Source organism: Polyodon spathula, chromosome 23 (genome assembly GCF_017654505.1).
Source record: "Polyodon spathula isolate WHYD16114869_AA chromosome 23, ASM1765450v1, whole genome shotgun sequence".
In the NCBI taxonomy this organism is placed as follows: Eukaryota; Metazoa; Chordata; class Actinopteri; order Acipenseriformes; family Polyodontidae; genus Polyodon; species Polyodon spathula.
The window spans coordinates 19,098,698-19,126,000 of NC_054556.1; the positions used below are offsets into that span (position 1 = coordinate 19,098,698).

At 41.5% G+C, this 27,303-nt stretch overlaps 3 protein-coding genes across 4 annotated transcripts; 2 read left to right on the plus strand and 1 right to left on the minus strand.

Annotated features, from left to right (window-relative positions):
- Nucleotides 1-3,204, minus strand: LOC121298079 (heat shock 70 kDa protein-like). Its single transcript, XM_041224881.1, has 2 exons — nt 3,101-3,204; nt 1-2,130 (listed from the first exon to the last, which is right to left on the minus strand). Exon 2 carries the CDS (start codon nt 2,101-2,103, stop codon nt 166-168), a length of 1,938 nt encoding a protein of 645 aa, XP_041080815.1. The 5' UTR covers nt 2,104-2,130; nt 3,101-3,204; the 3' UTR covers nt 1-165.
- Nucleotides 3,205-5,762: 2,558 nt separating this feature from the next.
- Nucleotides 5,763-9,202, plus strand: LOC121298099 (heat shock 70 kDa protein). 2 transcript variants are annotated; one of them, XM_041224907.1, is made up of 2 exons: nt 5,763-5,866; nt 6,554-9,202. In XM_041224907.1, the coding sequence occupies exon 2, from the start codon at nt 6,581-6,583 to the stop codon at nt 8,504-8,506; it is 1,926 nt and encodes a 641-aa protein (XP_041080841.1). In that variant the 5' UTR covers nt 5,763-5,866; nt 6,554-6,580; the 3' UTR covers nt 8,507-9,202. The 2 variants fall into 2 exon arrangements, with proteins under 2 accessions (XP_041080841.1, XP_041080842.1); XM_041224908.1 differs by having other exon boundaries at nt 5,779-5,870.
- Nucleotides 9,203-20,442: 11,240 nt separating this feature from the next.
- LOC121298011 (protein SYS1 homolog) lies at nt 20,443-26,603 on the plus strand. Its single transcript, XM_041224696.1, has 4 exons — nt 20,443-20,638; nt 21,664-21,957; nt 23,531-23,598; nt 23,890-26,603. The coding sequence occupies exons 2-4, from the start codon at nt 21,796-21,798 to the stop codon at nt 24,128-24,130; spliced, it is 471 nt and encodes a 156-aa protein (XP_041080630.1). The 5' UTR covers nt 20,443-20,638; nt 21,664-21,795; the 3' UTR covers nt 24,131-26,603.
- Nucleotides 26,604-27,303: the final 700 nt, after the last annotated feature.

Here is a 27,303-nt window from a genome sequence, read left to right on the forward strand (position 1 = left end):
TTGGCAGTATCACAGAATTTTATTTCTTTTACATTCATTACAAGTCTAAACCTATAGCATGACACAATATATCTTTAGGAAACAGTATTTATATTCAATAGTGCTTAATGTTTGCCATTTTATTTGCATTCAGTTCAAGGTCTTTTATGGCCAGATTCTGTCCTCTTAATCCACCTCTTCAATGGTGGGCCCCTGGGAGGCAGATCCTGACTGTGCCTGGGACCCACAGCTTCCTCCTGGCATCCCTCCTGGCATCCCTCCCTGGTACAGCTTGCTGATGATGGGGTTACACACTTTCTCTAGCTCTTTCAGCTGGTGCTCATACTCCTCCTTGTCTGCCATCTGATTTTTGTCCAGCCAGGAGATGGCCTGGTTGCACTTGTCAATGATCTGCTTCTTGTCATCCTCGCTGATCTTGGCTTTCATGTTCTCCTCCTCCACGCTGCTCTTCATGTTGAAGGCATAGGACTCCAGGGAATTCTTGGCCGCTATCTTCTCCCTCTGGGCCTCGTCCTGGGCTCTGTACTTGTCTGCGTCTTGCACCATCCTCTCGATCTCCTCTTTGCTCAGCCGGCCCTTGTCGTTGGTGATGGTGATCTTGTTCTCTTTGCCGGTGCTCTTGTCCACTGCAGACACGTTCAGGATGCCGTTGGCGTCGATGTCAAAGGTCACCTCAATCTGTGGCACACCTCGCGGGGCAGGGGGGATGCCCGACAGCTCAAACTTGCCCAAAAGGTTGTTGTCCTTCGTCATGGCCCTCTCTCCCTCATACACCTGGATGAGAACGCCTGGCTGGTTGTCCGAGTAGGTGGTGAAGGTCTGGGTTTGCTTGGTGGGGATGGTGGTGTTGCGCTTGATCAAGGCGGTCATAACTCCTCCTGCAGTCTCGATTCCCAAAGACAGCGGGGCCACGTCTAGCAGCAACAAGTCCTGCACGTTTTCAGAAGTGTCGCCCATCAAGATGGCTGCCTGCACAGCGGCACCGTAGGCCACCGCTTCATCAGGGTTGATGCTCTTGTTCAGCTCCCTGCCGTTGAAGAAGTCCTGGAGGAGTTTCTGGATCTTGGGGATGCGAGTGGAGCCTCCCACCAGAACTATGTCTTGGATCTTAGACTTGTCCATCTTGGCATCCCTTAGTGCCTTCTCCACGGGCTCCAGCGTCCCTCTGAAAAGGTCAGAGTTCATCTCCTCAAAGCGAGCCCTCGTGATGGAGCTGTAGAAGTCAATGCCTTCATATAGAGAGTCAATCTCAATGCTGGCCTGAGTGCTGGAGGACAGGGTTCTCTTGGCTCTCTCACACGCTGTCCTCAGCCTCCTGACCGCCCTCTTGTTCTGGCTGAGGTCCTTCTTGTATTTCCTCTTGAACTCCTCAATGAAGTGGTTGACCATGCGGTTGTCAAAGTCCTCCCCGCCCAGGTGGGTGTCCCCTGCTGTGGCCTTCACCTCAAAGATCCCGTCCTCGATGGTCAGGATGGACACGTCAAAGGTGCCGCCGCCCAGGTCAAAGATCAGGACGTTGCGCTCTCCTCTGCTACCCTTGTCCAGCCCGTAAGCGATGGCAGCTGCTGTGGGCTCATTGATAATTCTCAGCACGTTCAGTCCTGCGATCACGCCAGCATCCTTGGTAGCCTGGCGCTGGGAGTCGTTGAAGTAAGCGGGAACAGTGATGACGGCGTTGGATACTTTCTGGCCCAGGTAGGCCTCGGCAATCTCTTTCATCTTGATCAGCACCATGGAGGAGATCTCCTCTGGATTGAAGGTCTTGTTCTCTCCTTTGTATTCCACTTTTACCTTGGGTTTCCCTCCTTCACTCACCACCATGAACGGCCAGTGCTTCATATCAGCCTGTACAACAGAGTCTTCGTATTTCCTTCCGATCAGTCGCTTGGCGTCGAAAACAGTGTTGCTGGGGTTCATGGCCACCTGGTTCTTGGCAGCATCTCCAATGAGCCTCTCTGTGTCCGTGAAGGCCACGTAGCTGGGGGTGGTCCTGTTGCCCTGGTCATTGGCGATGATCTCCACTTTGCCATGCTGGAACACCCCCACGCAGGAGTAGGTGGTGCCAAGATCAATGCCAATAGACACTCCCTTGGGTGCAGACATCTTTACAGGGGCTTGGTCTTGTAGTCTCTGCAGCAAACATGCGCAACAGCAGGTTTAGTACACAATACGAAATCGTAGGATCTCATAATCCAATTAATGTACAATAACAAGCTTGAGCATTTGAAAAACAAAGTTTAAAACATGCTTTTTATTAATTTAGTGTCTAGTGATTTGTATTCAAATATAGTTTAAAAAAAGAAAATCCAGTAAAAAAAAAAAAAAAAAAAAAAAAAAAAAAAGTTGACATAAATGTAAGCACAGTACAGGTTATGATTAAATACAAAAAGCCATTAATAATGAATGCATGTATTCAAATGCTTTACACCGGACCCCTAAGAATTTAGCTTATATTTAATATTGGCAAAAACAAAACATCTCAAACAGCACAAACCCATTTAATCATGACTTTGTAAAGAATTGCTTAGTACAGTAAGGTCATATTCTACTCCTTCCATACATGTCCTTATAGGACAGAAGAAATGCACTGATTCTGGAAAAGTCGAATGTATCCATTCAATTTACTGCAAGACACGTTTAATTCGTTCTCTCCTGCACCCAACAGTTATTTCAATCACACCTTTTTTTGATTTTCACAAACCTATAATCATATGTACGAGTACACTATTATATTAGTGTATTAACAACACTTCAATCAATTATTTGTAATTTCATGGCTGAAAGGGCAACGCCGCAATTCAGCGATTCTAGAAAATTCGAATGCTCCCACATACTTTATGCGCACAGTTATTTTAATTGCAGGTTTTATTAGATTTTTTTTTTTTAATTTTCAAATATTTCATATTTTTAAAGGACATTTGATTAACCATAAAAAGCGACATAAAGTGTAGAACTGATATTTCAGAATAAACATTAAGAAATCAATATTACTACCGGTAACTCAAATAAAGCGGCTAAACAATCTTTCCTGCCCGTTTTGTCGGTACAGTAGTGTGCTATAAAACGAAAGCTTCGCTAAAAAAATCTTATAATGACTTACGGTTTATTTGTTCGGGTTTTTGTCAGCGTGTTACGGGTTGACCCGCTGCTGTCTCTCACTCCACCGGTTTCTTGCTGCTCCTGTCTTCTGTCTGGCTTGCTGCTGCTGCTTTTTATTCAGTGCAGCTGCCCTTCTGGAACACTCGAGTGAAATCTAAGCCAATCAGTGGGCTGCTTTCTATTTACCATAGAAACTGTTTCTCCTGAGGCTCTGAAGACACAGAGCGAAGCTTGGAGAAGTTTCTGGATCGTACCTGACGTCTTGCGCATTGGAATGCACGGTGCTTGCTGATACTGTGGCACATTTTCTATTATCTTTTATTTATGTGGTTCTTTGACTGGGACAACGTACAATTTGTAACTTTTATGATACATAATATGTACTGAACTCAGATTTAGCTATGAACTAATTTTCATTGGCAGTCCCGGGACAAACACAAAAACAGAACAAGAAAATAATACAAATAAACATTTACAGAAGGGAATATGATCGAGCATCAGATAAGTAACCCAAGAGACAGCAGGAACCTCACATCCCCGAAAACAACATCACTCCAAAAGACAATCTCATCACACACCTAATCCCGGATCAAAAACATCCACACCTCGGCAATTTATAATGACTATATATATATAGCAGATGTGCTGAACATGATCAATGTAGTTTTAGAAAACAGTTATTTTACATTTGTTGATAAAAATTACAAATAAAACGATGGTACAGCAATAGGATCTAAATTAGGAATGCATTTTGCCAGTTCATGCATGGGGAAATGGGAAGAACAATGATTTAGAAAATCTGAAAGAGAACCTTTAGAATACATTCGGTTTGTAGATTATATTTTTGGGGTTTGGACACATGGAGAAGAATCTCTTTTCCAGTTTCATAAAATGGCAAACGAAATACACAGTAATATTAAGGTGGACCTTCGATAGACAAAAAAATAAATATAATTTTTAGATACCATAGTAAAACTTGAAGGTGGTTCAATTGAGACTGACCTCTTCTATAAACCTACTGACATGCACCAGTATTTACACATGTCCTCTGCACATCCAATACACACTAAAAGGGCAATCCCAAAAGGGCTAGGAATAAGAATACGAAGAATATGCTCTAAAGAAATTGACTATGTAAAACAAAGACATGTATTAAAAACAAATCTTAAAAAAAAGGATACAAAGAAAGAATTATAGAGACAGAGTTAAGAAAAGTGGATAAACTAAAAAGAGATGATCTACTAGATTATAAAAATAGAGATACAAAGATCAAGAGAGTCCCATTAATAATGATGTACTCTAAACTTTTGCCCAATATTTCTAAGATAGTTTGGAAACACTTGCGTATTCTACATAATTCAGAAAAATTGAAAAAAGTGTTTCTTAAGGCCCCAGTTGTAGCATTCAAAAGAGAAGCTAATTTAGGTGATATTCTAGTTCACAGTAAACATAAAAGAATAATTGACAAAATAGGTTATACAAATACTTGCACTAGTACATGTAAAGTTTGTAAATACACAGACAAAAGTAGAAATATAATTAAACATAAGAACACCACATATCCACTAAAAACTAATACCTACTGTAAAAATAGCAATGTTGTTTATGGAATAGCCTGTGAAAATGTGATGAAATTAAATATGTTAGAGAGACTGGAACAACTTTTATAAAAGAATTCAGAACCACCTTTCATTAATTAGAAATAAAAAAAAAAAAAATGAACCAATAGTACAGCACTTCACCAGTCAAGGACATGACATAAATGATGTAAAGTTTGTAGTATTAGAACAGCTAAAATTAGATAATACGACAAAGAGAATAATAAAAGAAAGTAAATGGATAAATAGACTGAACACAATTGTGCCAGCGGGACTCAACAGAAAAGAATGAACTAATTAATTCCAATAAATATATCAAAGTTAAAAATAATTAAATAAACAAAATTAATTCAAAAGTTGTGCATGCTGATATGCTGGGGAGACCATATCAAGGCTGATCCTCAGAGCCAGCATTGCATGATAATATAAATATACGTTTATATAAACTAATGTTAATTAGAATTAATATAGATTTAAAGATATAAGTAAAAATGATGTCACAATATAGAACACCATTACATCATGTAAGAATAAATCATGGATTTGAATATAAACAATAACAAGTAGTTGTCATGCCGTCAAACACCTATAAATACCTCCAATGTTTTGATTCAAACACAGGCTCCCTTGAGAAAGATATGTACAACATATCGAAACGTTGGGCAGCTGGCTCTTTGAGCTTATATATATATATATATATATATATATATATATATATATATATATATATATATATATATATATATATATATATATATATATCACAGTCTTATTTTTCGTGTAACCTAATTTAAATGCCAGAAAGTAGAAATAATCCCTTTCTCCAACATTACTACACTAAATGGTTATCCATGTAAGATTTTCCATGTAAAACCCCGTGTGCTCTGGTTCGCTGATTCGAGAAGTTGCCAGAATCTTCTCGAACCTTCGCTCTGATCTATTCTCAGAGCCTCGCTAGAAGCCGCGTCTGTGGTGGTAAACAGAAAGCAGCGCATTGATTGGCTTAGACTTCGCTCCAGAGTTCCAGAAGAGTCGCTGCGCTGAATAAAAGAACCGGCAGCTGCACAAGTCAGTAAGAAGCACCTGTCAGAGAGAAGAAGCGAGCAACAAGAAGACATACAAGAGAGAGCGCAGGGCGTCATCTCGATAAAAACTCAAACAAGATAACTGTAAGTAAGTCACTGCACAGCCTTTATTGAAGGGCTCGTTTCATAGCATGCTCCTGTATTGCTTTTCTTAATATTTATTTTCAAATATCACTAAGCTTTTTAACGTGTGTTTATCTGTGTTCGTTAGAAAATACACGGTAGAAAATTCAAAAAATAAAAATAAAAGTGTGATTGGAATAACCGTTGGGCGCAGCAGAGAACGAATTAAACATGTCTTGCAGTAAATTGAATGGATACGTTCGACTTTTCCAGAATCAGTGCATTTCGTCCGGCCCTTTTAATCATGAAGTTGTAAAGAATTACTTAATAGAGTAATGTCATATTCTACTCTCTTCATACATCCATATACATTTGTAATGTTTGTGATATTTAACTTTTTCTAATATTAAATATGAGCTAATTCCTTAGGGGGTCCAGTCTAAAACATTTGAATACACGCATGGATTTTTGTACCTGTGCTGTACCTACATTTGTATGGCAACTGATTATTATTATTATTTATTTTTTTTGCTGGATTTTCTTTTTTAAACTATATTTGAATACAAATCACTAGACATTAAATGAATAAAAAGCGTGTTTTAAACTTGTTTTTCAAATTCTCAGCTTGTTGTTGTAAATTAATTGGATTATGAGATCCTACGATTTCGTATTGTGTACTAAACCTGCTGTTGCGCATGTTTGCTGCAGAGACTACAAGACCAAGCCCCTGTAAAGATGTCTGCACCCAAGGGAGTGTCTATTGGCATTGATCTTGGCACCACCTACTCCTGCGTGGGGGTGTTCCAGCATGGCAAAGTGGAGATCATCGCCAATGACCAGGGCAACAGGACCACCCCCAGCTACGTGGCCTTCACGGACACAGAGAGGCTCATTGGAGATGCTGCCAAGAACCAGGTGGCCATGAACCCCAGCAACACTGTTTTCGACGCCAAGCGACTGATCGGAAGGAAATACGAAGACTCTGTTGTACAGGCTGATATGAAGCACTGGCCGTTCATGGTGGTGAGTGAAGGAGGGAAACCCAAGGTAAAAGTGGAATACAAAGGAGAGAACAAGACCTTCAATCCAGAGGAGATCTCCTCCATGGTGCTGATCAAGATGAAAGAGATTGCCGAGGCCTACCTGGGCCAGAAAGTATCCAACGCCGTCATCACTGTTCCCGCTTACTTCAACGACTCCCAGCGCCAGGCTACCAAGGATGCTGGCGTGATCGCAGGACTGAACGTGCTGAGAATTATCAATGAGCCCACAGCAGCTGCCATCGCTTACGGGCTGGACAAGGGTAGCAGAGGAGAGCGCAACGTCCTGATCTTTGACCTGGGCGGCGGCACCTTTGACGTGTCCATCCTGACCATCGAGGACGGGATCTTTGAGGTGAAGGCCACAGCAGGGGACACCCACCTGGGCGGGGAGGACTTTGACAACCGCATGGTCAACCACTTCATTGAGGAGTTCAAGAGGAAATACAAGAAGGACCTCAGCCAGAACAAGAGGGCGGTCAGGAGGCTGAGGACAGCGTGTGAGAGAGCCAAGAGAACCCTGTCCTCCAGCACTCAGGCCAGCATTGAGATTGACTCTCTATATGAAGGCATTGACTTCTACAGCTCCATCACGAGGGCTCGCTTTGAGGAGATGAACTCTGACCTTTTCAGAGGGACGCTGGAGCCCGTGGAGAAGGCACTAAGGGATGCCAAGATGGACAAGTCTAAGATCCAAGACATAGTTCTGGTGGGAGGCTCCACTCGCATCCCCAAGATCCAGAAACTCCTCCAGGACTTCTTCAACGGCAGGGAGCTGAACAAGAGCATCAACCCTGATGAAGCGGTGGCCTACGGTGCTGCTGTACAGGCAGCCATCCTGATGGGCGACACCTCTGAAAACGTGCAGGACTTGCTGCTGCTAGACGTGGCCCCGCTGTCTTTGGGAATCGAGACCGCAGGAGGAGTTATGACCGCCTTGATCAAGCGCAACACCACCATCCCCACCAAGCAAACCCAGATCTTCACCACCTACTCGGACAACCAGCCAGGCGTCCTCATCCAGGTGTACGAGGGAGAGAGGGCCATGACGAAGGACAACAACCTTTTGGGCAAGTTTGAGCTGTCGGGCATCCCCCCTGCCCCGCAAGGTGTGCCACAGATTGAGGTGACCTTTGACATCGACGCCAACGGCATCCTGAACGTGTCTGCAGTGGACAAGAGCACCGGCAAAGAGAACAAGATCACCATCACCAACGACAAGGGCCGGCTGAGCAAAGAGGAGATCGAGAGGATGGTGCAAGACGCAGACAAGTACAGAGCCCAGGACGAGGCCCAGAGGGAGAAGATAGCGGCCAAGAATTCCTTGGAGTCCTATGCCTTCAACATGAAGAGCAGCGTGGAGGAGGAGAACATGAAAGCCAAGATCAGCGAGGATGACAAGAAGCAGATCATTGACAAGTGCAACCAGGCCATCTCCTGGCTGGACAAAAATCAGATGGCAGACAAGGAGGAGTATGAGCACCAGCTGAAAGAGCTAGAGAAAGTGTGTAACCCCATCATCAGCAAGCTGTACCAGGGAGGGATGCCAGGAGGAAGCTGTGGGTCCCAGGCACAGTCAGGATCTGCCTCCCAGGGGCCCACCATTGAGGAGGTGGATTAAGAGGACAGAGATCAGGGACTGGGCACAGTGGAGTGCCAGTATTGATCAGCATTACATAAAACATTGTTTCAATGTAAAAACTGCTTCCATGTTGGTTTAGGGTTAGGTTTTAGGTTAATGTGTTATACCGTATGTATAGAATGTTAATAAAATGTGTGGAATTCTATAATCCAAAAAAACAATGTACAGGGGTGCTATATAAATAAGTGAAATGTTTTCACAACACAATTTTTAATGGTGAAAAAACTTAAATTTTTACTTAAATAGCTTTCAATAATGATCTGGATGCAGTTTTAAATTGTTAGTATTAAAGTGTAGATATGATAAATAACAGTTTTAATATTGGTTAATATTTATTAGCATATACTGTATAAACTCTGGTAAAACATTGTTTATTGTCAACGTGTCAGACAGTTACGCAAGGTAACTACATGGTTGCTGTGGCTGTGACTTTTTTGTACTGCTGACCGACATGCCACTCTTTATACCACGTTTCCACTTAGTGGTCAAAGTTTTGAATGACTTTTCATGAATGTTGCTAAGCTGTAAAATTGATTTAACTTCTATTTTGTAACCAAACGTTGTATTTATAATTAAACTTATTGTTTGCTTTAAGGTTTTGTTAAACCTGTAAACCGCATGAAATAAATGGAATGAGGTTATTGGTGAGATCTTAATAAAATGTGTAATCACTTAGCCTGTGTTGCAGCTGCAGTGAAGATCTTCTTGAGCAGGGAGATTTTTATAACGTGTACTGCAAGGACAAACAGAAAACTGTCAAAGCCACCATTTCTCAGAGTTTTTAGAATTAAAACACATTAAATAAACACAGTGAAACCTCAGTTAGTAAAGGGACCCTCAGTGTGTGGCCTCACTCCTGAAGCTACATGGAACACATAGGATTGTAATAATTTCAAACAAGTTAATTTAACCAATTTATTTAACTGATTATCTGTCATGTACAGTGGTTCATTAAAGGGGGGGGGGGGGGGGGGGGTGGGTGAAATGAGTTATGAGATCAGAAGATAAATAAATGTATTAAATAGTTGAGAAAATTGTGTTTTTAAAAAGGCTGTAACATCAGTAAACATTAGACCAATTAACATTTTACTGCCATATACTGTACATTTCAAATGGTAAATTAACTTTTTTTTAAATAAACACAAAACAAATATGAAGTCTTTAAAAACAAAAATCACTCAAATGTAACAGGCTTGTCCCTTCTCTCACAAGATTCTAATTAGGTGTTCTGTTCCAGTGACTTAGAAAGGCACAGTGTAGCTCCTCCTGTTTAACTCTTTATATCTCCTACAATCATTGTAAAGATTCCTGGCATTGACCATTGCTTCAGCATCTGAGATATAAGCCCCCCTGTGGCTGAAGAAAAATGCAAAAAATACAAATCAAAAACAAAAAATAGCTATCCAATGGACATTCTGGATCTGGCATTCTGTGGTTATGCGTTAATTCGTTTTAATACATTTCAACGTTCAAAGATGTCACATTTGGAACCAAGTGACAAAGTTTAGCTTTCCTTTTTGTCTTGTACAAGTAATGGTTTATTATTCTTGCTGAATAAAAGGGTTGATTTTCAGGTAGAGAAACGCAGACCAAGAAAACTTCTCCACACACCCACAGAACAAGCAGAGTTTCAAATGCTGAAATTAAGTGGGTATGTGGGTGAAGACTGAAAACCTTTGTCAAAACGTATGTCTAAATCTCTTACTACTTCTATGTAACTTCTGATTGTGTGTGGCTGGGCTAGCAACAGAGACTTCAAGAGTAATAGTCTCCCCACCTGGATTATAATAAAGCCAGTATTAGTTATCAGGCTAACTGATTACTTTATCCAAAGTTCATTATAAGGCAGGGGGGGTGTGCTACTCCAGGCACAGCAGACAACTGCAGACACTATTCAAACACTGGTCTTCTGGATGCACAGTATGAAATGTCTTGCATGTGATAAATGACGGAACGGATCAAGGGCTCAGTTTTTACAAGGAGCAGATTATTATATGAAGATTGATTTTAGAAAGTGATTTCCCTTTGTGTTTCTTCAAATGTTAAATAACGTTCTGTATTGCACAAAATGTGATCTGCCTTGTTAGTTGGAGAACTATTAACAGAGACTTGATGAATGCAAGTTAACAGGCCTTAAAAGCTATGGATGAGTAGCCCTACCCCATTCTTAAACCCGGGCTGCTCCTTGTCCAGCTATGTTCATTATTGCTGAGAAAGGGAGGCAATGCCACAGCAGGAAGGTTATTGTGAACAGCGTTTTTAGAGAGAGAAAAAGAGAAGCAAGTCAAATGCAGTACACCTCCCTTCCCAGAGTGTCCAATCCTCCACTCTCAGTGGCTCAGAGGCTGTGTCTGCACACAGGGGCCCTCGTCGTGATCCTCCTCCTCAGAACATCCATCTCTCCGCAGCAAAGGGAGAATGTCTGAGCTGGAGTTCTTCAAGGACTGCACCCGTACCTGGCCTGCTTTACCTGCGAGACAAACAAACACATTAATAACACTGCATGTACAACATGACAATTACGACAGACCGAACCAAATTTGAGCAAACGAGGGGCATTGATAGTTTAAACGTTTAACGCCAAGTGTACGAATTCTGATAAACCTTTAACTTATCAAAAAATGTGCAAGCCAATCTATTTCCTATTCAGTTTCTCTTTTCTATATACAACAAAATAACAGTCTTCTACACAAATACATCTTGCAGTACTTTATAAGAAGTGATGTCTGGCTTCTTCTGACGGCTTTTCTGTTTCCAGTACTGGATGTTAAAGCTCAAGAGTATTTAATCCTAATAATGACACTATGAATGAAAGCAGGTTGCAATTAAGAAAATGAACAGCCCTACACCTCCCACACTGTTTCCTAGGTGGCCTTCCTGCCTGCCTGCACTGTGAAGATGCTGGCAGCTGAGCCAGCCTGTTCACGTTCTAAAACACCTGCTTGACATCCGTGCTCCCCTACCTCTGGAGCGACAGGCTTTGAGACCCACATGCAGAGAGATTCGTGACAGAGATACAGCGAAGCCCAGCCAGTTCCGTGCACTCATCTCACCCCCCCTCAAATGAGCAGCCAGGAGCTAGGTGCTAGGTGCACACTTCCTGCAATGAGAAACACTGTCAGCACCCATCCAGCACTGCACCTGGCTGTCCTTGGACATTCACACTTCAAAAATGCAGACACTGATGGCATCATCAGCCTTGAAACCAAATGGTTGGGGGTGGGCCATATACTGCCCATTCTATCCCACTTGGACCCCTTAGATAGAGTCTTAAAAAATGCAAAGGATTTTAATGATCAATCCATCTCTCAGTGCAATGACAACCCAAAATGCAGAGTGGCTGAGGGTTATTATACTTATTGTCCAGTTGTTCCCATTCAAGCCCCCTGCTCACTAAACATCTTGGTATCCCGGAATATATAATTATCTCCTCTTAAATAAAAAAATCTATCCCACAGGTGCAGTGGTACCCCAGGTATTATCAATGTGCTGCCAATGCAGAACAACCGAGTGGGGCAATTTTTCTTTTTACTGCAAAATATGTTTCTGCCAAGAATTACATCACACAAAAAAGGGAACTGTTAACAAATCTAAATCTAGTTTTCTCTTACGAGCGTATAATTCATGTTATTTCGTTTCCAATTCTTGTCTTGTTTTCATCACATCACTGAAAGGTTAATAGCCATAAGCCTAGTTGCTGAAGACCTTTTCAGCTAGCCTAGTTCAGAATCCCACAGGGGCTGTTTGCATCAGCGATGTGGGGCTGCAGGTTAGAGAGCGAGACTGATCAATGACCAGGATCATTACAAGCTACGAGCTTGATTAGCCCCAGCGTCTAGGCAACAAGCTCAGGTGTGTTTTATTTAACTTCCAGTAAAACCAGGAATAGATGAAACTGCTATACAATGTGAGCCTTATTTCCATCAATGCAAGATTACAAAAACCAAACTTACAGTGGCTGGCCTGACTTTCTGTCTGTAAAGAACCAACAATTACAGCAGTGTGCAAATGTACTAGAACATCTCAAGTCATATATCCTTTATATACCTACCTGCAAGAAAACCTCTGGGTGTGAGAAATCAAGTTTTCGGTCAGTAATTAGTGCTATAGAACAAATAAGCACGTGTGTCAAAGTGTTAGACCGCTTTGTGCTTTAATTAGGCATCTTAAACAATTTCTAAAAAGTCTCCTGCATTTTATCATGTGTGGCCTATTACAGTTGTCAGTTAAATCAGCCAATCACTAACCTGCAATGGCGTGTTGTAATAAATGTGCACACTGCTGTATCTATGAACACAAGTCTCTATATAGCATGACAAACAAGAGTATATCAGCTCAGATAAACACTTTTTCCTCCAATTTGAAGACCAATGAAAAGAGAACAAATAAAACCGCTGACGATTTGGTCATCGTGTACCTGAAACAAGCAGACAAAGGGTTAACTCACAACTAGTGAAACAATTCCATCCGGGTTCTACTCCACTCCTAGTCTTTATTCCAACCCTGTCCTAAACTATTTAGTTGACACAGTTAACCCTCAATCCAGACCCTGAAAAAGCACTTTATTATATCATTGCATCTGTTAAACCTGGCGTGGAATAGCCCTCCAGGACCAGGACTGGACACCCCTGAATTACATTATAGATTTATACAAGTATCTACAATTGTATTATTTTCCTATCTAAAATCTAACAATGCACTATAGCTTATAGATGTACTGATCTTATAAAAAAACAACATTATGAAAAACAAGCTGCCTTCAATAATGTGTCATCTGTTTAATAATAAATAAGAATGGCATAGCATTTGTGCCAAACAGTATCATTGATCTTTCTAATATGATCAGACTTTCAAATAATACTCCTTTGGAACACTCCCATTAATGTATACATATTTCATAACAAGTCATACACAGATATACAGACCGATAGGTAGAGGCAGTCCAAATCAGAGGAAAATAAGCAAAAAAGTGCGAAGATTTTCAGTGGATATCTGTGGAGGGCTCTGCGAAGCATCTTATACGTTTAGTATTTGTATTATTAATGGTTTATAACGTGTATATCAAGTATTAGCAGTCAGCAATTATGATGATGATGTAGCTGCAGAATATGGTGAATCTGTGGAAGACTGAATTCAGAGGGAGCTGCAAAACCGTGATTTCCGAGGAATTCCGTTATCTGCAGACTTGGACAGACTCTACTTACATGCATCCCCAGCAGAGACAATGATCCAGGAGCAATGCCTGGTAACCTCAGGAATGGTTGCACTTGGCCAGCAGCACTCGTTTACTGTGCTGACCTGGCGAAACATTCCCTCGGTAACTAGGCGCTGCTCCTGGATTCTTTTACAGTGAAGTAAAGAGCCGTGGTGGCTGGTCCTTTGAGAGATGGTGATGAACAGGAAGCTTCAGTTGGACAGGCCGATATCCAGGGCAGTGGCCAGGGCTGTAAGAGACAGAGAGAGACTGAGCTGACAGTGAGAGGGGAGAGTCAGGGCTCTAAGAGACAGAGACAGACTGAGCTGACAGTGAGAGCGGAGAGTCAGGGCTCTAAGAGACAGAGACAGACTGAGCTGTCTGAGGGAGAGGGGAGTCAGGGCTATAAGAGACAAAGAGACTGAGCTGACAGTTAGAGGGGAGAGTCAGGGCTCTAAGAGACAGAGAGAGACTGAGCTGTCTGAGGGAGAGGGGAGTCAGGGCTGTAAGAGACAGAGAGACTGAGCTGACAGTGAGAGGGGAGTCAGGGCTGTAAGAGACAGAGAGAGACTGAGCTGACAGTAAGAGGGGAGTCAGGGCTGTAAGAGTCAGAGAGAGACTGAGTTGACAGTAAGAGGGGAGTCAGGGCTGTAAGAGACAGAGAGAGACTGAGCTGACAGTGAGAGGGGAGTCAGGGCTGTAAGAGACAGAGAGAGACTGAGCTGACAGTAAGAGGGGAGTCAGGGCTGTAAGAGACAGAGAGAGACTGAGCTGTCTGAGGGAGAGGAGAGTCAGGGCTGTAAGAGACAGAGAGAGACTGAGCTGTCTGAGGGATTGGGAGGACACAGATGTGCAGTGTTACTCACACCCATTGAATCAATGAGAACCCAACATTCAGAGTACACGGCAAAGGGAAAGGGGTCGTACACTTCATGATCAATGTTAGGGGTCTAACGATGAGTTAGTGACACATTCTTTATATGACATATCAAATTATATGTGGCAAAGAAATATATTGTCTGAATCGCGATACAAAACCAAAAGCACAACATAGCTCATTGTAGTTCACTGAACAGTTCTTGAATGAAGAATAATTGAGTTTAAGAAACTAAACAGAATCTTACATCCCTAAACTCAGTCTTGTTTTCTATTTAACCTACACAAAAAACTATTCCAGTTTTAAGATGGGGCATTTTCAGCAGGGCTTACACTGCTACTATTGTGTATTATACAGTACTGTGCAAAAGTTTTAGGCAGGTATGAAAAAATGCTGTAAAGTAAGAATGCTTTCAAAAATAGACATGTTAATAAATTATAATTTATCAATTAACAAAATGCAAAGTGAGTGAACTGAAGAAAAATCTATATCAAATCAATATTTGGTGTGACCACCGTTTGCCTTCAAAATAGCATCAATTCTTCTAGGTACACTAGCACACAGTTTTTAAAGGAACTCGGCAGGTAGGTTGGCCCAAACATCTTGGAGAACTAACCACAGTTCTTCTGTGGATTTAGGCAGCCTCAGTTGCTTCTCTCTTCATGTAATCCCAGACAGACTCGATGATGTTGAGATCAGGGCTCTGTGGGGGCCATACCATCACTTCCAGGACTCCTTGTTCTGCTTTACGCTGAATATAGTTCTTAATGACTTTCACTGTATGTTTGGGGTCGTTGTTATGCTGCAGAATAAATTTGGGCCAATCAGATGCCTCCCTGATGGTATTGCAAGATGGATAAGTATCTGCCTGTACTTCTCAGCATTGAGGAAACCATTAATTCTGACCAAATCCCCAAATCCATTTGCAGAAATGCAGCCCCAAACTTGCAAGGAACCTCCACCATGCTTCACTGTTGCCTGCAGACACTCGTTCGTGTACCGCTCTCCAGCCCTTCGGCGAACAAACTGCCTTCTGCTACAGCCAAATATTTCTAATTTTGATTCATCAGTCCAGAGCACCTGCTGCCATTTTTCTGCACCCCAGTTCCTGTGTTTTCGTGCATAGTTGAGTCGCTTGGCCTTGTTTCCACGTCGGAGGTATGGCTTTTTGGCCGCAAGTCTTCCATGAAGGCCACTTCTGACCAGACTTCTCCGGACAGTAGATGGGTGTACCAGGGTCCCACTGTTTTCTACCAATTCTGAGCTGATGGCACTGCTGGACATCTTCCGATTGAGAAGGGAAGTAAGCATGATGTGTTTTTCCCATCTGTTGCAGTAAGTTTCCTTGGCTGACCACTGCGTCCTCAACGTTGCCCGTTTCTTTGTGCTTCTTCAAAAGAGCTTGGACAGCACATTTGGAAACCCCTGTCTGCCTTGAAATTTCTGCCTGGGAGAGACCTTGCTGATGCAATATAACTTCCTTGTATCTTGTTGCTGTGCTCAGTCTTGCCATGGTGTATGACTTTTGACAATAAACTGTCTTCAGCAACCTCATCTTGTTAGCTGAGTTTGCCTGTTCCTCACCCAGTTTTATTCCTCTTACACAACTGTTTCTGTTTCAGTTAAGGATTGTGTTTCAACCTACATATTGAATTGATGATCATTACCACCTGTTTGGTATAATTGTTTAATCATACACCTAACTATATGCCTACGAAATCCCTGACTTTTTGCAAGTGTACCTAGAAGAATTGATGCTGTTTTGAAGGCAAACGGTGGTCACACCAAGTATGGATTTGATTTAGATTTTTCTTCTGTTCACTCACTTTGCATTTAATTGATAAATATAAACTATTAACATGTCTATTTTTGAAAGCATTCTTACTTTACAGCATTTTTTCACACCTGCCTAAAACTTTTGCACAGTACTGTATACTTTCCACTGGTTAATATATTATGCATTGTGTTTTACTGTATATCATGTATTATGCATTTCTCTGTATTTGAAGTATTATGGATTTTCTTGTTGTTACTGCATCTTGTAAAGCGCTTTGTGATGGTGGTCCACTATGAAAGGCGTTATATAAAATAAAGACTGATTGATTGAAGACATTAGCAGCTGAGGGTCAATGGTGTTGATTTGGCTATTTAACCCATTTGCAGGCCGGCTCTGTCTCGGAGTTCAGGGAATCCCAAAGTGTTTGGTAAACGAATTCCTGACATGATCCAGCGGAGCATGATGGAATCTCAGAGTTTGGTAAAAGAAGTTCATAATACATGAGCACTAGCTTTAGGCAATGTAACATAAGTCTTTGGACTTTCACCTGCTGGAATGCAGGTCCTTATCTTTGCAAACTGCCACTAATGTAACCTTTGAGACACAGTTTTCCAACGCTGGACCTTCTCAGATGTGTTTGTATTAAACTGCCTTTTCTATACTAAAACAAACAGAGTTACATTGATCACGGCACCTCGAAATGCAATTTGCCAGGTTTGTTACACACTGAGCTTCGCTGGTTCCAATGCTAGGAATAATCCACCTTGTATTTACAGCACTCCCCTCAGAGCATGCTCAGTAGTAGCACACTGCTGACCTGTAGGAGCAGCCTTGGTGAGATACTGTGACCAGCCAAGCACAACCCTGGGCTTTCCTGTCCAGCACTGCATCAGGGTTCAAGTGACAGCAGCCAGGATGAAGATGATCATCAAGTGGACCAGTGTCATGAACAGAGGAAAGTGGAACTCTTGCAGAGAGACCAAAAGAGGGATTTACACCAGCCTGCCCCTCACTAACGCTGGCAATAACTCTGGCCCCGATTTCTTCCGGAGATTGCTTTTCACTTGTATTTTATGCTGCAATTTGGAATCTGCACATAGTTCAACGGCAGAACTCCAGAAAGTTTTGCTGCTTCCTAGTACTGAATCATTTCCTGTGTGGTAGCGTTATTGTACGATGGAACCTGAGAGATCAGGTATCACATCACTGTAAACGCAAGCAGACAAAGATGACATCGGCTGCAGTTCTACCTATAAAACCCCCCCTACTGGACTCATCTTTAACAATGTGGCAATGCGTTAGACTATATAACACTATTGTTAGAGCCCACATCCATGGAAGCACAGTAAAAGTTTAGTATAGAATGCAAGAAGCACTGTGCACAGAGGGTTCTGCATGTATGAAACAGCCTACCACACCAGAATAAAACAAATAAGAGATTCTGTCCTATTGAATAAGATTGCCGCTCAGTAATCACATGGTGTGCCAACAAGAGGTGAACCTTGGTGGTGCTGAACAGACTCTTCTCCGGTTTATGTGCCTATGCCAAGTTCATATAAAAGTTACTGCAAACAGGGCCCTGCCTTCAGAAGCCATTTGTTGTAGAAGGTGATCCCAAAGGAGAAGCAGTAATACAGGAGGACCAGCTCCACAGTGCGCAGGCCTCTGCACAGGAACTGCAGTGGGTACTCCATGGGCCTCTCAACGCACCCCGCTCGCTGGGGCACCATTCACACACAGCTCCATGGCAGAGAAGAAACGCTCCACTGGCTTTCACAGCATGTCTCTGAGCTCCAGTGCCATTGCTGACTAGAAGTTTCAATGCAGTGTCAGTCCTGAAGCATAGAACAGCAGTGGGGGTGTCCCATGTTAATAACACATACAAGGATTATATAGAACAGTATGTAAACTTAACGCTTCTCCCCGTTATGGGATGTGCAGCGTGTAACTTAACCAGTGCATGAATAGCGAGGGGCTTCATTATCACCTTATAATCAGACAGTACCTGAAAGCTTAAACTGCATTAAAAACTGAGAGTTCATCACATTATACCCAAATACAACCGAAACACCTGCATGGGCTAGGAGTGGAAACGCTTGGTGAAGAGTGGTACAAAACCAAGGGAGTTAGTGTTCCCCATGTAGACAGACAGAGGGCTAGACGGACATTATTTGAATGGGGATCCTTAAAACAGATGCTTTGTGAACTAAATGACCCTGTTAAATCCTGACCACATCACCAGTTTAAAAGCTTTGTGATGCCATAGAAACAACCAACTTGACAAAGTTTTGAGATCAATCAGATACTATGAACCAGAGGCACTTAGATGGGCTGAATGGCTTTTATGTTTCAGTGAATTTTAAAGTTATTATGTTCGAAAGTCAACACCTCTTTGGTAATACAAAGCGATGGAAATACCAGTTTTCTGTACACAGCCAAGCGCTTGTCTGTCACGTGACTGAGACGGTTACGTAAATGCAAGAGCACGTATTCTGTAATACAGTCAAATATACAGTTTCAGTTCCACAATGATTATAGTAAGCATTTTATTTGAGCAAATTAAAATCGAGTTGAAATAATGAACAGCGTCGTCTCGCCAGACCTACACAACAGCTGCCTGATCTGAGATCCAGTGAAAAACTCGCAATAACACTTTTCAATTCAAAAGCAATAGAAACACCTAAAACATACGGCAAGCTCTGCAGACAGCGATACGTGTTCAATTAAAATGCAATTCACCAACAAGGAAAGCAACCCTGCCCACGTGTGCACTGCAAAAGTAATCATACTGATCAACCAACAATAGATTTTTGAAAGTTATAAATACTATCAGTAAAGCTATCAAACATTAGTGCAGTAAAGCCGTGTGCAGCATATATCACACTGTGACAACCGCGCAGCCACTTCTGAAATAACACAGTATTACTCTCTTCAGCTGACGCGCATAAAGCAGGGTTGTGTCACACTGTCCCTTAATCGATCCATATGGTATAACTGTAAAACTTGGAACACACACGCGTAAATAAATGCCATTGATTATTATATTAACATGCGCAGATCGCCGACTGCTTCCAATCGCGACGTTACAAAGCTGTCGGCTTCAGTATAATGACGAGTGTGGTCAATATCAAAACGCAAACTTGCTTACCGTTTTACCTGATTGGTTTATCCCGTTTTACAGGCCTCTACCGGTTCTCATGAGGTGGCTCTGCAGCTTCCCCACAAAACACTCCGGGAGGTAGGTCGTAATTAAATAGCCATTAGTAATATTAGATATATGTTGGTAAGGTCCCAACAAATTAAAAAAGGACACGTTAATACACAGCTGAAAAAGTGTGTATACACACACACACACACACACACACACACACACACACACATATATATATATATATATATATATATATATATATATATATATATATATATATATATATATATATTGTGTGTGTGTGTGTGTGTGTGTATATATATATATATATATATATATATATATATATATATATATGTGTGTGTGTGTGTGTGTGTGTGTGTGTGTGTGTGTGTGTGTGTGTGGTTAAATGGTTAAATCAATCAAATTTACCAACTACGTCAAATATTGAAGCAGGTTATATAGTTATAATCTGCTAATTATTTACAGTTTGCAACAACACTACTAATGCACTAGTAGGATGACAACGACTAATACTGAGCTTGTTATCTGAATGTTGGGTAGTGAGTGGTATGCCCGTTCACTGACTGGCCAATACACTCAATATCTGTCGAAATCCCAACAGTAGTTTGGTCACCCGCTCACCAGCAAGCCTTGTTTTGTTTAAGATTACCCTCCCTACCAATAGTTGGCGTCACATTTAATTATTTTCTCAATTTCGACCTTGTGCCAATATCCACGTAGGTTGTGTTTTTCCCTACAATCTAACGTCATTGTACATTTCTGTAAACAATGACGACAGTTCTGGTATGTCACTTGAACTTGAAAGCCAACGTTATCAACTACCATAAGTCCGGATGTATTCTCTGTCCAATCACATATCTTATCCTGCCAGTACCGTGACGCCATAGCACGCCCACTCTTGCCCTAACGCTTCTGTTTCCGATCTAGTTGTGTGTTTGGGAAGTTGACGTTGTGTATCTCGGGTGTCGATTGTAATACATGTTAAGTATTTGTTAAAATTAATTTCATGGACCAACTGCTGGTTTAGAAGTTACGGACGTGTCGATATTGTTGTTGTTAATTTGAGTATTTTCGCCCAGAGAGAAACGGTGAGTTGGAACCGGGGTAGCGGGTCGTGGGGCCTGGACTGGAGAGACCTACAGTCTGTCTTAATCATACGAATTAACGGGGTTACCTGTGCAGACCAGTCACCTTTCTGGTTTCAAATACTTATATGTGTGTTTTTTTGATTATTGTAAATAGCCACCGGAAAAGACGGCCTTAGTTTAGTTTATTATAATCTAGACTTACACAAATGTGTAAGAGGGCGGTCTAACAGCGATGAACAATACACTGTTGGCAAATATGAAAACAAAGATTGAAATAAGAAGTTATGTTTTGCACGTATAAACGTTAAAAAACCGTTTAGTTATTTCAGGGGGGTGGCAGTATGGTATGACGGTTCATGACGTAATCGTCAAGTTCAACACTAAGTTGCGTCAGTTTATTGTTTTCAATGACTCTGTTAACAAGTGTAATCACTCTGTCCATAGTGTATTTTACACATCTAGAAACCTGCTCTCCTGAAACATTTCAGGCGTTTCCACCTGCTTTTATAACCACTTTGTCTTGCAAGCAGAGGGAAGATTCAGTGATTTCCTTTAACAAGAAACTAAAAACTACATTTTAGGGCATAAATATGGTCATATGCTTTGTAAAAATATGGCAGATTTTAACACACTACAACTGGTGCTGGTAAGCCCTTATCTAGTGCAATAACATCTCAAAGTACTCAGCTGTGTTACTTAAAACCCTACCCTGTACGCCGGAATCGCTATTCTCAAGCAGGCACAGAAGTGTATAATATGACAAATAGGTTGAGACATCATATGTCATGTGCTTAACCCATGTTCATTTTTGAAAATATCTATTTTTACACACACGTGTAAATCAGTATAAAGTTATTAAGTCACTGCTACAAAGCATGGAGAGAGATGCTCTTGTAAGTTGGAGGATTATGGCCAGAAAAGTGCACTTTGTGAAGGTAGGGTTTACACTGAGCCACAGCCCAAGAGTAGCTCTAGACTGAACTAGAGATCAGAGAGCTGTGAATGTTTTTCTGTTTTCTTTTCAGCTTCTCTGCAGTGAAGAGCCTGTCTAGATATTCCAGTCTGAGAAGTAGAGGGCCCCACAACTCCCCCTCCTGGCTGCTTTGCTCTCTGCTCTTTCAGGAGTGAGCGTGTTAACTCAAACCCTTTGTGTGGGGATGGCGGGCCACTTTCGCAGCTATGTTTGGGACCCGGTCCTGATTGTGTCCCAGATCATACTTATGCAGTGTATTTACTATAGCTTCCTGGGGCTGTGGCTGGCTGGAGTTGACAGCCTTGTGCAGAACAGCCGATCCCTTGATCAGATCTTCAGTTACGAGGTGAGGAGTGTCTATGATTAAATAAATCCCCAAATAGACCCGTGTACTCTGGGATCAGCAGCTGTAACCTTATACAGAAACACCATCACAGCATCTGCATTAAGTACTTCGTTTCAATGGATTTCCTTGAAAGTGAGAAGGGACAAAGTTTGTACCTAACTTTATATCTATACAAATCAGATCTTTGACAAAGGTAAAAACCAATTACACAATAACGTATTGACTGCCTTTAATGCCAAGCATTATATATTCTCGCTATACAAGGCTCTTGTGTTACGTGTGCATTCTTTAAAATGGTTCGATATTTTAAGCCAGTTGGAGCAAATGAGAGCCTGTCGTCTGCTACATGCCCACCTTCCTGGGCTCTGGCTCCACTGGGTTTGGAAGTGATTTCACTTATTCCTCCATCAGATGAATACACAGGACTGTAGTGGCTTGATGTCTCTTCATACTTTTGCATAATCAACAACAGTTTAGTGGTGTGACTACCCTAGCGTACGGTTCATTCATTTTTTACTGACAAAGTATTAAATGCACAGGACTGTGCAGTGCTTTGGTTTGAGTTTGGACTTGTTCAGTAATTCACTACTTCAGCATATTGACTCATATTTACTTGAAATCTAAACATGTTAATAGAAATCAAGACAGACTGCAAGTTGCAGTTCACATTTCTTACTTGCAAGCATATACAGCGTGTTGTATTGATTTTAGTATAGCCACATTAATTTGGCACAGTCTGTGCTATTTTTTCACTTAAACATGGTTTTATCTGCATCCATGGAAGAACAGTTAATACAGAATTGATGCTTGCCATCTGTCCCTCCTTCACACAGCATTCAATGTAAGTAGGTCACGGATAGAGGCAGTCCTGATCTGCAGGAAAATATGTAAAAAAAACAAATAAAAAAAAAAAAAACAGTGGAAATTAAGTAGATATGTGCAGAGTATCTGCATTTGTATAATAATGGTTTATAAAAATGTACATCTAGTAAATCAACATTCACACAATAGGAGCAGAACTGATGATTCATTATGTGTAGAGTTGGGTACAAACTTGGCTCTTGTTGCTTTTGAAGTGAATCTGTGAGGCAGGTCCTGACAGCTGTCAGAAATAGCCTCTGTTTCCCCTTTCTCATTTTTGTCATTATGTAACTACACAAATGTCTCTAACTGAAGCAAGCATAATACCACATTAAATATCTTTTGAGATCTAGTACCTTCTGCGTACAAAGGGGAAAACTGACCATCAGAACCACAAGCAAGGTCTGGTTTGTGTTGCATATTCTTAGTGTGATAGTCCTGTGGTTGATATAAAGTTACATATTTGAGTTGGAGGAATATTCTAGTCCTAGGATTGTATAGTTTAATAACTATATAAAGTTACAAAATATTGCTTCAGTGTTAATATCTGCATTAATCTTGCCGCACAAAGCTAAACTCAAGATTTAAGCCAATTAATTTATGGCACAACACTGCAAAATGTCAAGTGAAATAGACATCTACAGGCATTCCCCAGCACTGAAGTCTCTGTCCACAGTGTGACAGTAATGATCTTGGATCAATGTGTTTGCAGGTTCTAGGCTTCTCCACACCCCAGGGCAGACTGTCAATGATGGCGTTTATTCTGAACTCACTCACATGGTAAGTGCGACTGTGTCTCTGAAAATCCAGGTCATTTTGTTTCTACATCAGATTGTACAAGCTGTTCAACACTGCAGGACTATATTTAAGTCTTGGGAACTGCAGACCAGTATGTTAATAATGTTTCTGCCCATATGTGCCTGTTTTTATTTGTTTTTCAAATTACTTAATGTTGCCTATTTTTCTTAAATTAACCTATTTCCTGCCCTCAAACCAGCTGTTTCCCCTTGACAACTGCTTCTTCAAGCCTTGATTTCTAAACAGTCTTTTTGTTTGATCTCCTGACCGCAGTGCTCTTGGCTTGTGGTTTTTTGTGCGTCGAGGGAAGAAGTGCTTAGATTTCACCGTGACGATCCACTTCTTCCACCTGATTGGCTGCTGGATCTACAATGCTCGCTTCCCCGGCGCCCTCTCCTGGTGGCTGGTCAATGTGGTGTGCATGGCCCTGATGGCTGTGATCGGGGAGTACCTGTGCATGCGGACTGAACTGAGGGCCATTCCTGTCAACACTGGACCCAAATCCACCCTCTGAGCCCCTGTGTGTGGGGGCTGAGGGCGTGGCCTCTGTAGACATTGCTGTGACTGGCAGAGAGAGGGGATTGGGGCTGAACCACTTTTCTTGAATGCCAATCTCCATTTTTGTGATCTTCTTGTTTGGAGATGATTCAATTCGTGTGTCCTTCGTACAGACCTTTTTTTTTTTTTTTCATGCTGTGTGGGATTACTCCTCCTCACAAGACTTTCAGTAACTTCTGAAGGATGGAGACCGGTAGCTGGAAGTGTTTTCCCTTACCCCAGCTGCTCTTGTGCTTGGATGTGGATCGTTAAAGTTGATCTGTCCCCCAAGCAGGATGTGAAGTTGATCTGGATTGAGCTGTCTGCTACATTCTATCAAAATCCCAAGATAATTAGCTTAGGATCGCTATGCTTCAATTTGGTTATGTCACGATCGCAAGATAATTCTCAGGATTTTAACTTGGTTTATATTCACCTTCTAAATTTGATCTGCTACTGTATGTATTTCTGAATGGTATTTTAACCTTCAGAAATTGATTTCCCTTTATTGCAGTTGACTGTCCAATTGGGGTTATCAAATCACTTGGTTAGGTTGTGCTGCTGCTGTTAATCCTAACGGTTAATTGACTCTCTACCCTCCCTGGTTATAGAGAGGGTGTTTTAAAGGTGCATGCCATGGGATTTTACAATTCACTTCCCTTTCTTATCATCATGGAGCATGTTCACTACTACCCTCATTTTCATTCACCATAGAGCAGCCCTTTCCTCCATGCTAGTTCCTGCTTTCTAACCCTTTCTTCTCAAGGGACACAATTATTATACAGGGAGCTCACTAAGTGGGTGGGGATTGAGTTTGCCTTATTTCCCAAGCTGTTGTTTTAAACTCAGAAATATAGTATTTAAATACTACCCACTCCAATTAGTTTCTCCCACCTGAATGTGATGGCATCTGTTTTTTTAGCAGCCTCAAACAGGATTCCTCACACCTGGGGCACAAGGCAACACACTAGACAATGTTGGAGACGGTGCGAGCAGATTGCTTTCTAAAATGATTTTCTCAGCTCACACACACACACAGACAGACAGTGGGTACATTCACTTGTACAGGGACAATGCCAGTCTGTATTTATTAACTGTTGACTTTTCTGTATAAAAAGTGTTTTACCAGCAAAGTATTTGGCTATTTCTGCACCATTTCCGGTTTACCTCAAAGCAAGTGGATGAAACACCTGGTAGGGTCTTCTCTGAACTAAATAAGGTAGCTACAAGGTTGTGCTCTCCTATCTTTCCTTGTATGCAACTCCACAACTGAGCAATACGGACAATGTGCGTGCAATATTTGAGAAAGTAAATTCTAACAACTGACGGCAGCATGTTATTTTTGTATAAATACTGTGGAAGTGCTGGCTGATTTCAGAAACCTTGGTTATCTTCACATTTTTAGTTCCAGTTGCCTGCCATAGATATAACATAGGCTAGCTCAGCCAAACTGTTTTGAGTTTCCTTTGGTATTGCTGGAAATACACAGTGTAGCAATATCAAGAATGAACTTCTAGTTAAATCACCTTAACACAGGCATAAAAAACCACAATGTTGGACAACAACTTTACAGTGTCTGGATCTGGAGGTATGTGGATTCCTGCCTGTGTGAAAGTAAAGATGCACATGTATACACTAGCCAAGCTCATGGGGATTTACTGCTTTATTAATAACTTGGCAGAGAATGTGCTTCACTGCCCTAGAAATGTAAGCCTTTGATTTCATGTCCTTCTCTCGCTTTGTTCAAGTAATGTGACCAGCCTGCTCTGTATGGATTGCTAGCAGCACAGGTGGGGTTCTTTTGCTTGAGTCACTAGTCTGGACGACCAAAACGACAAACGCACAACAATAAGGAACTTGGGTTTTACACTTAAAGGACTAATGTAATACGGGTTAACTCTCAAAGGAGTGCAGTGTTTCTGCCCTTTGAAAAATAAATGGGTACCCGATTGTGCCCCCTAAACTTGCTGAGCCCAAAACATGCTGTACAACTCCGCCTTCCCAGTATTTCACAGAGCAGGCAGCGAGAGAGATTAGATATGTGTTGGTTAGCTGCACCCCCTCTTTAAAAGTTTACCATAGTGAGAGTGTAGCAGTACAAGTGTAATATATCACAGTGAAATATGGAAAGCATAGGTATTCTAGAATGGTTAACTGTGGTAAATGCATTGTATAACATAGAGAAAAGAATGAAAAAAACTGCAAAATGATACAGTGGAAGATTTTTATAAGGGCTGCCCTACCTATCATTTCATTTTGTGCACTCAAGCCTCTTCATATTCAGTTTACTTTTCAGTTCAGTATATGTATCTACCCAATGCTAGAAACCTGAGCCAAGTTACAGCTAACAAATAGGTTTTTAAACATGGCCAGAGAGCAGATTTTTCTTTCTTGGGAACAACATTTTGTACAAAGAAGTTCTTAGAAACATTAAATATATTTCAAAGTTCTGTATTTGACTCTGCTTTGTTTTAGATTCTTCCAGAACTCTCATCCTATCGGAATAAAACATACAGAAAATGACAGGCAGTTGACATGTTTAGACAAAGGGTCTCATTCTTGTTAGAATGTTTTTAGTTGTTAGTAATTGCAAGGCATGCTAGTGAAAGCTTTAAACCCATTTCTGTTTTGTTGAATACGTTGTGCTGTACGTTTGACAAGTACAGCATTATAAATGAAGTGTTTAAGATTGAAGTTGCATCTTGCTGCTCCTGATCACTTCCAGTGCTATAGGGCTCATTTTCAGTGTAGTTAGGGCAGTGGTGAATCTAGTGTTGCTAGTACTAAAATATATGGCTATACTGGAGGAAAACTGCAACTGCATATCAGTTAGCTGGCTGTATGATTCCTGTGGTACTCTGGGAAAGTGCTTCTTGGAAAGCCAACCTGTGTTGCAAAGTGCTGCCTCAGCTGCTGTCTGTGTAAAACAGTTAGAGCAGAGGATGCTGCATTGAACTGGGCATGGATAATAAGATTAAGCAAGAGAATCAAACACATACAGTCAGTTCATTCCTCCCTGTCCATTGAGCTTCGCAGAGTGAAGAGGCAGATTCCAGATTCTGCAGCTGTTGGGATTTTGACTCTTGCAAAGACCTAACAACTTGTAGCTCCTAACACAGAGCTATCTGTGTGCTTTTAATATCTGTGTAC

Coding starts and splice junctions, on each gene's coding strand:
- LOC121298079 (XM_041224881.1), bottom strand. CDS start 2,103: ATGTCTGCACCCAAGGGAGTGTCTATTGGCATTGATCTTGGCACCACC.
- LOC121298099 (XM_041224907.1), top strand. CDS start 6,581: ATGTCTGCACCCAAGGGAGTGTCTATTGGCATTGATCTTGGCACCACC.
- LOC121298011 (XM_041224696.1), top strand. CDS start 21,796: ATGGCGGGCCACTTTCGCAGCTATGTTTGGGACCCGGTCCTGATTGTG. Junction 21,958..23,530: donor ATCAGATCTTCAGTTACGAG/GTGAGGAGTGTC, acceptor ATGTGTTTGCAG/GTTCTAGGCTTCTCCACACC. Junction 23,599..23,889: donor ATTCTGAACTCACTCACATG/GTAAGTGCGACT, acceptor TCCTGACCGCAG/TGCTCTTGGCTTGTGGTTTT.